The sequence below is a fragment of the Bombus fervidus genome, chromosome 1, assembly GCF_041682495.2.
Source record: "Bombus fervidus isolate BK054 chromosome 1, iyBomFerv1, whole genome shotgun sequence".
Taxonomy (NCBI): Eukaryota; Metazoa; Arthropoda; class Insecta; order Hymenoptera; family Apidae; genus Bombus; species Bombus fervidus.
The window spans coordinates 18784822-18801076 of NC_091517.1; the positions used below are offsets into that span (position 1 = coordinate 18784822).

The 16255-nt window shown below is 41.7% G+C and overlaps 1 protein-coding gene across 6 annotated transcripts in view; it reads left to right on the forward strand.

Moving 5' to 3' along the window:
* Positions 1–16255, forward strand: part of Ten-a (Teneurin-a transmembrane protein) — a 697656-nt gene that overhangs the window by 429149 nt on the left and 252252 nt on the right. The window contains exon 1 of one of the 6 annotated variants that reach the window (XM_072006534.1): positions 6802–7747. The exons of the other annotated variants lie outside the window; for them this stretch is intronic. Within the exon in view, the coding sequence (XP_071862635.1) occupies positions 7708–7747 (40 nt within the window). The 5' untranslated portion in view covers positions 6802–7707. Of the gene's footprint in view, positions 1–6801; positions 7748–16255 lie in introns of those variants that run through there. 6 annotated transcript variants of the gene reach the window in all.

Below are 16255 nucleotides of genomic sequence, written 5' to 3' on the forward strand. Positions count from 1 at the left end.
GTCCGTTCATAAAGTCTGCAGGTTAAGCCTGCACAGATAGTTCGAGCGATATCCTGCTCTTTCGTCACATTCACGTTCTCTCGTTCTCTCGTTCTACCGAGTTCTCTCTCTCTCTCTCTCTCTCTCTGTCTCTCTTTCTGGAGCTTCTCTCCGTACGATGGCTTGTACCGGCTTGACCGAGGACGTATAATCCGCTGCACATACTGGCTACAACCCATTAGTTGCTCGCCCACCCCCCAAGTTAGCTGACGTCGACGTATCCAACCCTCTGGACGAGTCCACTCTCTCGCCACTCCTCTCCCCTTTAGCCGGTACCCTTAATAATGCATCCGGAAGATGCTTAATCGAGTCTCGCAACTCATTTGTGATTCGGTGGATGCGCTCCCGTAACTCTTCTCCTCCTACCAACCAACTCTTCCTCTCGTTCTCGTTCTCGTTCACGCTGCGAGTCCTCGCGGCACGTCGAGCTCCGCTGTCTTTTCGTCTACCCTTCCCCTTCTACTCTACCGTGTTCACTCTGTGCTGCACCCTCCATTGGTTCCTTCTCTGTTCGCCAACTCTGTTCCGTTCTCCTCGTTCCTCTAGTTCGGTTCTCTAGTTCTGCCGCTTCAGCTTCTTTCTCTTTCGCTGTTTTAGTAGGTTCTATTCTGCGTCCCGTTTTATCTTGGCCGATGCAATCCACGATCAAAGAGAACTTTTCGCTGGGCCAGTAGCTCCCGGCAGGTTACGGCTGCATCGACGAAAGCCTTGGAGAGTCCAGGGGAAATTGAATGACCGCGACTTGCCGTGAAGTTTCGATTCGTTGATTTAATCAGCTCGCTCTGGATGGCTCGCTTTCTCTGTCTCTTTCTTTTTGCTCTCGCCAGTCGGCGGAGGTCGCGTGACCCTGGCCGGGCCAATTTGATTTCCAACGCGTCACTGCCAGGTGGAATTCTGTTACCGGTTTTTGCGAGCCGTGTAACACGAATTAGGTACCGAACCCGTTCCCAGATTACGATTGTTCGATGGACTCTTCTTCCAGAGGAGTTGTGGTTCCGAATGAAGTTTCCGTGTCGTAGCTAGTATTCCATTGATCGAGATGCTTTCACGAGCATGAAGATTCTTCAAAACGTTGAGAAAGCCTTCATAAGCTGGTCGAGCATTTTAAAAATAGGGGATGAATTTTTTTTATTTTTTTTTTTTTTATTTTTTTTTTTATTTTTTTTTTTTTTTTTTTTTTTTTTGGTGCTTCAAGTTGAAAACGCCGGAACGTTCTTCTGTAATAGCTTTTTCACTTCAGTTAATCCCACGCTTGATGCGACGCCATAAGCAACGATGTATTTTGGAACTTTCATCGTACTTTCCTTTAACTTTCTTTCCGTTTCCCTTCTTCTTCTGTTCCATGTTTACTCCATTCCCCTTATACTTTCCACTCATTTCCTTTCATTCTTCTTCCTCTCCCTCTTTAATTTCTTTTATTCAACCTTGCCCAATAAACCCGCAGAATCCAATACGCTCTACTTCGAAGATTAGAATTTACTGTACGGATCGTTATACGATGAATAAACCGCCCATAAACTGTGCAAGAGACCCGCGACACCCATCCCACAAAAACCATAAAATCCTATTTCTCGCACCCTCCACACCTTCCTATATACTCGTCATTAGATCTCCCCCGTAAAAATATCCTGAAAAAAGGAAAGGAAAAACAGCAAAAAAAGAACAAGTATCAAAAGTCGCGGAGATAATTAGCAGCGGTGAGTCGTAGATAACGAAGTGCACCGTATATACGAAGGTAATTATAGCCTCTCGTTATACGTTGTATAATAACGAGAAATGTTGTCGTTCTCTCTCTCTCTCTCTTTCTCTTTATCTATTTATCTATCTATCTATCTCTATCTCTATCTCTTTTTCTCTCGTATGCATTCATGTTTGTTCGTATCTATCGGAATGCAGCGATGTCATCCGCGTTAATTGGAGATGCCGCATAGGTGCATTATATCCGCGCCGCGACGCCACGATCAACCGCGAAGCGACGCGACGTTGCCCACCATTAATTTACAAAACGATGATTAGGGGATGGTCTGGCCGATGGTTCCGAATGGAATAAATCAAGTGGTGTTCATTCGGATTCGCCGACTCGTTAAAAGGAGAGAAACGATTCGAAAGAAAAGAAGGGGAAGAGAGAGAGAGAGAGAGAGAGAGAGAGAGGAAAAGAGATAAGGGAAGAAAAGAAAGGAAGGAAATTGGCCGATGAATATGCATAAACTGGAGGGCGAAGACACTTTTAACGATCGAGGCAAATTAGAACGTAGAGCCTTGTGAAAGTTACGTAATTTACCGGGTCCCTTGTAATTAGTGGCTCCCGGTGCAAGGCGAGGAATCCGTCGCGGCAGTGGTTTACTTTCACGGACTACGTATCGTTGCAAGCATTAGAGCGCCGAAGGAATGCGCTAACGTTTACGTTAAACACCGAATTATACGCGCTGATGACCTTGCATCCGCGTAGATGGCATTCCACGATTCTGTCGCTTGATTTTTCAACCCCTTTAGATTATGACTGCGATCGTGTGCTAATTAAGGTGTTGGGTTACCATAAGATACTGGACTACGTCCTTGTCTTCCGTATTTCTATAATTTTTCCTGTTCACTTTTCACTTTCGCGTTCCGATAATTCAGTCAAGTGAATTGAAAGTGACAAACATTAACAAAATTATTAATTTAAGTTGTCGAAAGAACCAACACAAATAATTCCTTCAAATATATAATTCAGCTTAAAGCACATACGAACTACTCGTTCTATTAATCATTTAAACAAAAAGATCTAAACGAGGAAGTATATAAAAATTGTAGCTTCTAGGTGAGAACTCGAAAATTAAAAGCACGTTAAAAAATTCAGAAACGGAGAATCGATTTCCTCGAGGTGGAGGTTTTACCGTTTCACGTTCAAATTCTATGCATTGGGGACATTTATGGAAATAACACGCGTGCACCCCTCGTGTTCTTTCCTCTTTCACCCCTTGCCGGTGCGCGGTCAATTTTCCAAAGTAATGTTTCCAGTCGAACGGGGACCCGGTTTCCGTGTAATTTAAACGAAATCATAAAAGTGCGAATTTCCAGCGAGCTAAAAAATCGCGGTAGGCGACGATGAATGACCGCCGTTTTACTTTCGTTATTTTCCAACCATTTCGCCATACTGACGTCAAACGTCCACGCTGTTACAGCCCTGGTCTTTTTATCTGCAACCGATCTGTAACGTATAAAACATTGTTCGCTGTGCTGTTTGTGTTTCATCTATTTCGTTGCGGTTTGAATTGGAGTTGGGAAGGTTGCAAAGCTGTCTCACACGATTCAGACAATTTTTATACAGTGGCAAGTGTACAAATAGAAAACATTTTGGTTCGATAACGCGTGTGAAATCCCGTGTAATATTTGTCTCTAGATTAATATTGATATTAATAACAGACGAATACAGCAAAATCGGGGAAACTTTGAGAAATTGAAACACCAACGAGTAATAACAGCCACAGATTCTTGGATGAAACTACGTTTCCTTATCTACCTCATCGATATTACCGTTTCCTTGTAAGTACAAGGATTTCCTCCTTTTTCTCTTATTTCTTTCCCTTTTTTCCTCTTTCGCTTTTTCTTTATTTGTTTTGTAACGAGAAACGCGAAAGAAGAGAGGCATTTTTTATTGCAACTGAATAGAAATATCAGCCGGTTGAATCTGGAACGTGTTGCGCTCAATTTTTGAAGAGTTCCATTTTCACAGTAGGCGAATGCAAACCACCGGCGGGCCTCTCCAGCGATGCTTACCTCAAAGGATATTTTTTGATAGTTCCGAAATATTCACGGGAAAATAGTTCATCCGTTACCGCGGCAGTCGGACGAGAATGGCCGCGAGTTTTCATAAAGAGGACGCGCGCCAGAGAGAAGGCTACGCTACGCGAAACAGAAAGACTTTGAAACGCGTGTACGATTTCTTTTCGCGCGACGATAGAATTATTGACACGTGAAAAGTCCGTTAGCGAGCTAAAAAACGTGGATATTACCATATGCATAGATATAGTAGTATTATTTTTACTTCTTTTTTCCCTCTTCTCTTTTTCCTTTTATTTTCCTTTTTTTTTTTTTTAATTTATGACCAGCTATAGCGAACCTTTGCAGCAGTAATTGTTATCTAGAGAGGACTTCGTTTCCCATAAAGTATAGAAGTATTTTTGATACCATCTATAGAAATGTACATCAATTGTTTTTGTTTTTTTATATATATATATTTTCAATATCTACTGATTGGACTATTCAACACATAGACAATTTATGTTAGATTTATATTATTATATATTAGAGAATACTCCTCTGTTCTATACGCAATTTTATTCTTTCGTTCTCTTCTCTTTTTGAAATTTAAAGGGCCACGTGAACTTGGAAGTCGATTTCTAGTCACCCCGTGCCATACATATGCGTAGAGTTCCCCATAGAATAGCCGCATTTTTATGGCAACGCGTTTCCAGCGATTCATTAATTGCTGACCTTGTTAGCGTAGCATTGTGGAAGCGATGGCGGTCCCATGACGGTGCTTGGGCCGCACCCGCGAGACTCCCACCGACCAAGGGGACAAAGCCGAAGAACAGAGAGAGAACTCGAAGCTTGGGATCGGTGGAAACGAACGAGGAACGAGAATCTCGCTTGGCATTGTCATGCATTCAGCCCTGGCACGTAATAATGCCTGCCCTCCTTTGTCGTTTATGCGCCCTCCTGTTTTCTGGTTCTCCCCGGTCACGATCGTACTGGCTACCATTGCCCCGTATACTCCGTGTTTCCCGGCGAACGATCCACCCTCGTTCAGATCAACAGAAGAAGCCTAAGAACTAGTTTCCCCTGGAATTCCAGAATTTTCTTCCAAAAATCTATGGTGCTTTCGCCTTTATTTTATCGTTGATACTGGAAGAATCTTGATATATGAAGATCTTTTTTCTGCGAGGAGATAAGAGAGAGAGAAAGAGGGTGTGTGTGTGTGTATGTGTGTGTCTTAAATAAAATGTATCGACAAAGGTATTTTTGATGAAAGCTTCCTTCAGTACAAAATAGAACTTCGATAAATGAAATTTATATATTCGAGTCTTGATTGAACACTGAAATAAATTGTGTAAAAAATAGCCTTTGCTGCAAGGTCCACAACTTTATGATTTAATTATTTTAACGACTTTAATGTAACAGATAGTATACTACAAATTCTGATGTCTTTTTTCTTCTTAGTGGAAAAAGATATCAAAAATTCATCTTTGTTTATCATGTTTTTTTACAATAATAAAAGAAAGTATAATTTTATCGCGATTGTCATTACTTTGCCAGCCATCCGAAGAAGTACTCAATAAATACTATACGCTCGATGTATCGATACCATGAATTCGTGAACAGCCTGTACATTACGAAAGTTAGTAAAGAAAGGTCCGGTTTGGATACATTTGGCCAAATTGTAGAAGAGTGTTTTATCGGCGATAAAGACGAAGAAGTGTCGTATTCCCGAGGAAGTTGAGCTTTCAGAGGCTGCGTATCAGCGTGAACGTTCGAAGTAGCTTCCTCTAGTGGGATGCAATATCGCCCGGTGGATTGCCGGGCATGATCGAAAGTTCTTGCAGTATTCCGAATTGTGTAACAACCGTCTACAGTCCGGATCCTATAGTTTGGTAATTGTCCTTCCGTGAGCAAGTTGTTTGAGATGTCCTCGAGTGAGGATCGCAGTCTGAGAAGCATGCAGATCGTGCAATTGATTCGTCTTTGCCGATCTCACAAAGCTCCGACGCCTTTTGTTAAAAGAGTCGCTACTATACGAACTAGTTGCTATGAATTGATCGTTCGTTTATTATAAGAAGTTCGTTTATTATTGAAGATTTAATTCTGAAGAAACCTTTCGTTTTCATTGATCCAATTAGCTTAGAGGTCCAAAGTTAAATTCATTGTCAGCTTTCAAACATTTGTTTCAAGTGGATAGAGGTAGTAATTTTTCAATAAAAAACAAACAGAAAGACGTTGGTATGAAGATCGAGATCGATAGCGGAAGTTAAAAAGATTTATTCAATTTTTAAGAGATCGCATTTTATAACTTCCAATTCCATTCCTTCGACATATCAGACTAATTCTCACTCGCCTCATCCTGATATACATCTAATCGAATCTAATCTAAAAATTCACCTGATTCAATCGTGTTCATCCTATCTCTCTTTAAAATCGTTTAAGTCAAATTAATGAATCGATATAGGAAAAATAAGCAACGTAAGAGAGACGACGTAGGAAACACGAAAACATGTATCTGAGTCTAATCTAAAACACGCTTCCCTCAATCATACGTCTCTTCTTCAAAATCATCCAAATGAAAGTAACAAATCGGAACAGGAAAAAGGCAATGCGAAATAAGAAAGACGAAAATGAAGAAAACACGACGGTACGAATGTTGGAGCGGCCGCGGCGTTCTGACGAGGGACAACTGGGCCAATCGATACCGCAGCGAACGACGGTGGGTCGGGGGCGGATGAGAGAACGAGCGGCGGCAACGGTGGCGGCGGTTGTAGGCTGGTGAACGTTTGCAACGCGTACGATGAGGACCGTAGATTTTGGGGGGTTGTAGGTGGCAGTAGGCAGCAGCAGGATGTTGCGGGGGTGTACTGCGTGTCGACGCTGGCGCGACGACTGTGATGGCGCCACCGTCGCCACTGGCTGCGTAGCGTGGCTGCCGCGCGATCAGCCTACTGCGCAGACTCGCGTCGCGGACCAGCATTTTCCACCACAATGTTGTTGGACCTGTCGTTTTGGCCCGTGTTTCGATTATTATTGATATCGTCGTGTCGCCAAGAAAATTTCCATCGCGTCAATCGATTCGCCGGTTGACGTTTCGTTCGTTTTCTCAGTTTATCTCCTTCTCTCTTCGTCCTGATTACACAGCCCGCCGGCTCGGCCACGCGAGCAACCGCCACCTGGTCGCCGAGTGTTGCGTACGTATACAGCATCCCGTTAAGGCTTTCACTTCTATCATAACCTTAAAGTTCGACTCGAAAACCTCGCGCGAAAGTTCGAGTGCACCTCACGAGTGTATTGGCGATTTACAACACGAACACTGCTCTGATACATTGTGTGTGACTGTGTAACCGCGCGTACATGTAAACAGTGCCGTCGGCAAAGCAGCCGAGAGCCGCGCGTCGATAGATCAGTTGGTTTGACAGCCACGTCGAAAATTAACCGCGTCGTGCGCGGACAAGGTGTGTCGAGGTAAGCTGGCGCCGATTTATCCAGAGTATCATCGAGAATATTATTTACATTGGTCTACATACGACCGACTTACGTTTCGTTGAACTATGGGACGAAGGGTGAAAGGTAAACGACCGTCGTTTCGTTCAGCGATCGCCGTGTGACTTGTTTACGCGTTTTTGCCTTTCGTAGCTTGCAACTCGTTTTGACTTCGTTTGTCAAACCTGGAGTCTGGTATTGGGGGGAGGGAGATAAAATCGTGGTTTCCGTGGATTTAGATAAAGTGTTACGATTTGAAAACACGGACGAAACTATATACGGTGCAGGAAGTGGCGAATGGGCGGTCTCGCGACTGTTTGAGATGGAAGTGAGTAATAGCTGAGTAAAGTGACCGCTGTATTGGTTGTGATGATCATCGTACGGCCATAAACTGTCGCCCGAGTGATTCAATTGCTACCGCAAGCTGACCCAGCAGCAACGATGCATCACTACTATACGCAAGAAGACATAGACCGTGTTGGTAAGTGGAAGTTGGGTTAGGTTAATGTTTATCAGTTTGCCTGCGAGCCATGCTTTCAAATTTAATGTAAAAAAGAAGATAAATTGTTGCATTTAGCAAAATTTGTTGTTTATTTTAGGCGAGAGTAATTTATTTGTATTTTCCTTTCTTTTTTCAATTTTTATATTTTAGTTGAATGTCTACATTGTAAGTTTGCATTGTATATTTATTTCTTTCTTTCTGTAAAGAACTTTATTTTATCTCTACGTTAATCTACAAATTACCTAATACTAAATAGAAAATCCAATAGACGTAATTCTATTTAGAAAATATTTAACAGCATCCTAATCTAAATGAAAAGATTTTTTCAAAATAATAGTTTTCCACCCAATTGTAATTTAACCTAAAAATTCACGAAAAATGGCAAGGTATTTAACATAAACCACATCGTTCATGTACAAAATATGAAAGTCAATAACAAAATTCTACAAACTAAATGGTTAACCAATCATAAAAATAATTTACTATCGTTAGCGAATTCATAATTGTCCGATGATCGTCGTTGAACGATCGATCGTACGTGACGAGGTTAGGTCAATGGGTCCACTTTTAACTTTGACCCAAAACTGCACCTGTTAAAGGTGATACGGGAGAACAACGGACGCTGTATCGAAACACCAGTACCGAAATAGGTAACGTTGCTAATTATTCGGTGGAAAAAGCGCCAGCTGGAGAATTGTATACGATTACAAAGTTTGTCGGGCTGGGCTCCTTAAGCGATCCACGCCGCGACGACATCGCCGATTTACAATGCAAATGCCGGACGTCGGGTAACTTCGTAGAATTATCGGTCAAATCGCAAATTTCATCCAGGCCCGGGGTTCCAGCTGTAAATTGTTCGTTCGCGTATTTACACGGAATTAAAGCCGCTCCTTCGAGACCGCTCAAATTACCTTACGACGTCATCTAATTTGCCGAGTTACGCCACGCCAGACGTATCGCGGTAAATGGAATTCGGCGATGCGATTGTCGTAGTTTTAGCTGCTTGCAACGGTGAACTATAGGGCTAATAGACGTTGCGGTAGTTGTTGCCGCTGTTTCTGCTACGAATATTGCCATGTTGTGAACTAATCCCTCAAGCGACACCGATCGACGCTCGATGATACGCCACCCTATATATTTCGCTATTATTAAGTTAGAGTCAAAAAATTGTATCCCTTATGAAATAAATGCGTACTCAGCATTGCTTCCGAATAAGAACAAAACTACAGGAAAGGGGGGGGTGCAGATCTCGAGACGCGAACTTCCCCTAATATTTTCGTCACGGTTATATTTTTTTTCTTGCGCCCCTCCGCTGCGAAAAAACACGCGCGCGGTATTCTTAACATTAACGCGCCTATTTGGGAAATGTATGCAGGTTAGATCCCAAGCGTACCGGCTACCCCTTGTACCCAGGATTATATTAGGTCCTTCAGGCTTTCCGCGCGAGTCTCCAACGGAATATAAATTGGTCTGGATACGATAGCGGCGAAATGAAGGAATGGAATAAAATTTGCAACGTCTTTTTCCGCGACAAGCGCATCGATTTCGCTTTCCAATCGAAGAATAAAAGATTCCCGCACTGGATCGAGTACATGCAAATCATCCTCCCAGTTTGTTCAAAACGATATTCGCGAGAAAATATCTTATTGTAGTCTCAATAAGATTTCGTTCAACAAGTAACAATAATATCTAACGATTAAATATTTTCGCCAAGTTAACGAGTCCTCACCTAACCCCTGTATCTTACCCTACTTCAACAAACAGCCAACCACTTAAGTAACCATCCCCTCGATCACTTCACGTAATCTACAAACTCTGGCCTTATCAGCCTACTCCAAATCCACAGTACCCCATTGATCCCCGCCGTGACATCAATCGAACCTCCGAAAAATCCCACCCATACAAACAGTCCACTGCCAATTGTCTCCACCGCACCGTACACATTCACCAAACGACCAGACCCCGTGAAACGACGTATTCACGCGGAACGCCACTTGACTTCTTTATTCGGTCGCGTAAAGAATGTCGGCCGAATGGATCATGTCCAGGTTAGAAGCAGCGAAACAATAAGAAAAGGAGAACGAGCAGGACAGCGTCGCATTGTTCGCACCATGGTGGTCGTCGCACGTACGGGTTCCCCGTAACGCATTCTGCTTTAAGGCCACGCTGCTCGTAAGCAAATTAGAATGGCGCACGTGGCTCGCATAAGTCGGCTTCGTGTCTGCGTGCTCCGTGTGGGGCGCGTCGAGCTGGATTTGTAAGGCCACCTTCCTCCATTCCGCCTCTCGTAGCCGTGACGCCAATGGGCTTTTCTGCCCGTGTTCTTCTCGCCCAAAGGGCACGGACGCATCGGCAATTACGCCACTTTATTGCTAGGGTTACGTGTCGTGCATGGAATTAATGCAATCCGCCCAGGCTAGGGTGGCGCTCGCCCACGTTTTTTACTACGTTTTCACCACGGCCGACGTTTTCTCCACGTCTCTGCGGCAATGGTCGCGAGTTTTATTCGAAGATTCTTCATGCGCGCCTGGCTAATTGAATTCGAAAGTATTAATTGCGCGCCACTTACTAACGCCTAGGTAATACATATTTAATGCGACGATTCTCGACCGAGGGAAACATTTTTCCCTTTTTTCTCTGATTGACTGCGTGTGGTGGTAGGGTTTCAGTGGAATGCTTAGGATCACTCCCATTAAGGGACAATGTTAACGCAACATTTCGTTTCCTTTTATTTTCAATCAATTTACAATATGATAAACTATCGCTTGGTGATCTAGCTTCAACGAATTAAAAAAAATGCCTGAAATTTTCTAAATGGTAATTCTTAACGAATTCTTTATTTTACAAATATTCTGGATAAGCAGAAAATCTACAAATACAAGACAGAAGAATTTAGCAATCACGGATCATGCGTTGATCATAAACTGTCCATGTTCACGAACACAGTAAATCGCGATATGTAAATATCTTACACGAATCTCATCGGAAGAAAAAAAAAAAAAAAAAGGAAGGAAAGGGGAATGAAAAACTTGACTGTGATGAAGCCATGATGCAACCGTGAAATCTACCACGGAAACCAGAACTGTAGTGGAAACGACGAGGCGAGTAAACAAAAATATCAGCGGGCGGATAAAAATGTAAATATCGACGTCGGGAAGGGTTGCGGAATTTTTATCTAAAATGAAATTACGGGGTGGAAGTGCTGGCTGCGTAAATACATTGTAGACGCAGCGCATCGCGTCGGTGGCGCACCCTCGCTCAATTTGAGTTTTATTTATATCCTCCTGGGGATAAAATGGGCATTGCTATCGCCGTGGCCGTCAATTGTGCTCTGTCATCCCTCGTTTCGGCTTTAGTCCGCGGGCTCTTGTCGTGCAGAAACGCGCCTCGGCGCAAACAAGTGTCTCCATAAGTGATCATCGTCCCCTTTAAATTGCAACCATCTCGTTCGTTCGCGTTTAATCGAGGACCAGAGAGAATTGAGATGACTGTCGCGGCACTAGTGTCGTTTTTCCTCATCTGGGAATTACCGAAGTGTGCGTGAATTAATTTTCTAATGAACGCGTTTAAGTTCACTCGCATTACCTACATTGTCACGTAATAATAGAATATTATTCAATTTCCGTGTCTGTTATTACTAATAAATGAGTACTAATAAATACGTGATGTAATAATTAATAATACATACGTAAAATCAGACATTCTGTTACAGATAATAATTGTAAGTTGGTAGATAATAGTGGATAATGGTTTGAAAAATTATGTTCAGAGATTACTTAGACTAGAATTTCGTTTAATTTAATTTAGATTAGGAGAATATATTGGTTTTAAACAGTTATTCTTGAGTATGACGTATACCGGCCTAGTATCTTTATTTTTAGTAGTAAAATATCTTCGATGGAAATAATCTTATTTTAACTATCAATGAGCAGTAATGAAGATTTTAGAAATATTCTCCATCGAAAGCGTTTCTCCTTACCGCCATGATAAAAGTAGAACAAACTACCGTTTATCCTTCGATAGTAGCGCAAGCGGACCACGATGAATCGAGCAAAGTTTCTATCGATCCTGCGAGACGGCTCCATCCCCCCATCTTTCTTCTCTTACTGCAAAATTTACATGGATCCTGCGAGAATCTAGGTTCGTTTCTTTCCACGCTTTCCTTGTTTTCCCACTCGGAAGTTTTTATAAGGCGCACACACATTAAAGCGCGAGACGTCCGTCTGATTACCCACGAGGTCGCAACTGTTGAGAGTACTTGGAATACTCAAGAATATTACTATTACAAATTATAAATACTATCGCAGTTAGCAACAAACAAACGTCGCAGTTATCATCTCGGTATAAAAAGGATTTGTAGCGGCACTCGACAACAAAACTTTCCAACTGTTTCGTCGGTACGAGTATCACGGAAGCGTAAGCGCCGACAGGCCTAATGAGCCGTCGGTATTCCTACGATCCTTCCGCCGAATTTTTGAAAAGAATGCGTACGTAGTGGGGATATTGAGGGGCGACAAAAAGAAACGAATCGGATGAAGAAAACAGTCGAGTTGTAACCGAGAAGTGAGAATCGTCAGTTGGAAACGAGAGTTGTAGGTGAAGAGTCCAAAGCGAGAATTGTTAACACTTTGACTGCCACGGTGGTCATTGATGACCGGAACGCTTGAACTTCTTACAATTGTAAAAATTGAATGAAAATTGACAGTTAGGGCATTTTGAATATAATCGATAAATAGAAGATACTTTGAAATAAAAAGTGCCCCATTGAACAATTAAACATTTTTATTAGAACATCAATGAAAAAAATGAGAACAAATCTTGCATCTAACGGTGCACTGTGTTTGCATCTATATCTTTGAGGGGTAATCTGCGAATATTATTATAAACACACCTTAGAAAATAATCGTAAATGCTGCTTTATAACCATTTAATTAAAGTTAGAAGTGTGCACATACCTTACTATTATATATAGAATGAGCAAATACCGTTTACTAATATCCTCTACAAGTTTCAACAATATATTCTGCACGTTTTGCTTACGACGAAATAACGAATGCGAATGGTTTGTTGAAATAAACGAAGCCTTGTTATAACATGTCGCTATCAACTGTTACAAGGCGCCACGTTGGTCACCCGTGACTACCAATAAGACAAACGGTCCATCGGGGAAGAATGTTGTCTTACATCATCAATCTATTATTATTTTGCCATTATATGTTTTGAATAATAAAAATACTCCCGTGGCGTCCTGAGCGGAACGTGTGATTTCGACGTGGCAGTCAAAGTGTTAATGAATATACTGTTAAACACCGCCGAGTATTTCTTTGGCACCCTACACGTCCTACACCAAAATCACCTCAGATTTATTTCAATGAATACAATGTTGCGTAGATATACACAATCTCTTATATTAAAATACTTATATAACTATGAAATGCGGTGTATATATATTATGAACTTTTAATTAAAATTCAATTAAGAAAGTATATCTATACTCTGACCTATTAAAAACGATCTATCTAAAATACATTATTCATAATCGACAATAGTGCACTATAACACAGCATGAAGTCGAATGAATTCCAGAAAGACCGTTTCCACGACAACGCCCAATTAACGTTTCCAAAGAAACCCCGTCACGAACGTTCATATAGGTTACCAAGCGACAATCGAGAATCCTTCAGCCATCGAATAAAGTGGTAAATATAATAGAAACTCGCTGGCAACTTTCTCCGTCTAACCTATATAATTCAGTATGGAGAGCGCGCGAGCGACACCAGCGAAGAGGACGCGGAAATCGCTAGAAAATATCGAAGCCCCGTTTCTCTAAAGCGCGCTTCGCACAATTTTTTTTTTTTCACCCCGTTTTCAGCACGGTGTTTCAAACGTTGGAATATCTTCGCTGATGGAATTCGCGCTGATGAATGAAAATTGTTCGCCCCGGCCGTATTGAATTACCCGCCGCGGCCGGAGATCGATCTATGAGATTAACAGTTCGGATTAAAACAACAACCAAGCTCGATCGAACAAAAAAAAAAGGTGAAAAAAGGAGAAAAGAGCGAAAAAGAAAAAGAGAGGAACGGATGAAAAACGAAAGAAAAAAGATATAGCGCGGAAAAAAATAACGCTTTGACGGATACGATTTATACAACGGCGAAACGAAATATTTAACGATTATATCGCTCCGTACGGAGCGTATTGTTCGCGCGTCGATTGCGCGCCGCTCCCGACCAACTCGATAGGCGGCTATATTATGCGCTTGATGGGATTCCGCTTCTCCTATAAAAGTCATCCTTCCCCGGGGGTAAATATAAACCACTTTCCCCGTGGAAACAATGCCGCGGGGCGAGAAAAAAAAAAAAAAATACGACGTGTATTTTTACCGTCGCGTCGTCGTGTCTTCGTCGTACGTTCGCACGTTTCGTCCTTCGATGTACCAAGTATTTAAAATGTGTTAATTCCGTTTGCACGGAATTACGATACTCATAAGAGAGAATGTAATTTCACGTCATGCTAAAGATTCGTAATGTGTTACACCGTTAGCTAAATAAAGAACTTAAGAATTTGTTTTCAACCTGCAGTAATTAATTTCGCTTAGCTTTAAACGAGATTGCAATCTATCTATACACACTAAAGCAGCGACGATAATTGTCCGTGAGATTATGACTTGCTAACTAGTCCGACGAATCAGAGACTGACCACTATCCTGGCGTTTCCATGAAACAACCATAGATCGAAATTTAATCTTCGCGTGTATACCTGATCTACAGATAATTGTACACGTCGTTATTTCAGAATTCCCTGTATCGCTGAGTATCCCAAAATACTTGCCACTACGAGCTAACATTCTCCATAGTAATATTACCTACGCGCGCTATTCACGTCAGACCATCCTTCGCTTAATAACAAATTCCTCGTATTAAAAATATTATCAACTTCTTAAAAAATTACCTACAAATATACCACCTTTGGCTCGACTGACACAAAACACGGGTCGCGTGGTATGTAAACGTTTCAAGTGATAGCTAATTATTAATCGATGATATCCGAGTGATCGACAGCTGACGGCGAAAGTAACGAACTCGCCCTTCCTATTTGTTGGAAACGATGAACAAGCAACGGGAACGGTTTAATGTGTAAAACTGCATTTAACTCGATTCCTGGGAAAATGGGTTGGCGCTAATAAGATTCATGCAGGACAAAAGCGGCCATGTAAAACAAGTTACGTGACGACCGTGACGCAAATGCGCGATTCGCCGGCAGCTGGCGCGACCAGAGGACGCTCGTTGCAATTTATCCGCGGCCGTACGCGAATTTCCCTCCTATATGTAATGCACAATGTTCGGCCCTAAAAGTAAATTCAGCATATCGATCCTTGCACTAGTAATTTTCCTTGTAATTCTATCGTATCGTTCCACCGCCTTTTTTTTTTCCTTTTTATCTAAAATATTAAATTTAACACAATTATATATATATAATATATATCTTTATAATATTTAATAACGCGAGAATATGTTTCATAGAAATATCGAAATACGTGATAGAGCTTGTAAAGTTAGGGTTGTACATAGGTATAGAGCGTAATTTAAATGGAGCTTTTAGAGTTTACTACCATTAATGCGGCAACTGTATTATAGCATTTTGGAAAATGGTTACTAAGGGTGTATCATTCGAAAGCTCAAAAGTAGGGGAATTCAGTGAGGTGAGTTTTGATCAACCTCCCATTTAGAGGCTACAGATTACATAGCTTGGATTATTTTCCTTTTACACAAAATTTATTTCTATGCATAGAATTATTATTAATTAATTATTACTAACTTTAGAGACGGATATAATTAAACTAGGCACTCGGTATATCTACGTTTCTCATCTATCGCGCTCTGCGCTGTTACATCGACGATCGGTGGAAATAATTCGGAGGATGGTGAACGTATTAAAACGATATCGACGCGTTAACCGGCCCGTTAAATCGTATAATCGTTTGTCTCCAACGCTAATTCACCGGTTGCTCGCGACTGCATTAACGAATCGCATCATTTACACGGACGTTGTTTAAACGACTTCTCGCTCGACTCATTACATTAATGATATTTTATTCCGGCGCGGTGTGGCTCGTTTGTTCCTGTTCAATTTTGAAATAGCTTGTGCTTTATGCAAGCGCCACCGTCGTGATTTTTGGAGCACACCATGAGCGTTACTATTCATGGAACTTTCGTTACTTTCGAGGAACGTTGCGCCAGGTTTACCGTTAATTGCACACCGGTAGGTTAATTAACTCGATTATGTAATTGAAAAGCGGCAGCTGGTAATTGTAACGAGCCATTACGTCGGCGTTGCTAATTTGAGTAGGTGACAAATATGTCAATGATGTGGACATATGCGTTACTTTCGATACACGTAGTGTGTTGACGACAATGAAGCTGTATTACATTTTTAATCAATTGCTCGTTCAAAGCTATTGGAAGGTGTACACTTTGTTCTACTCCA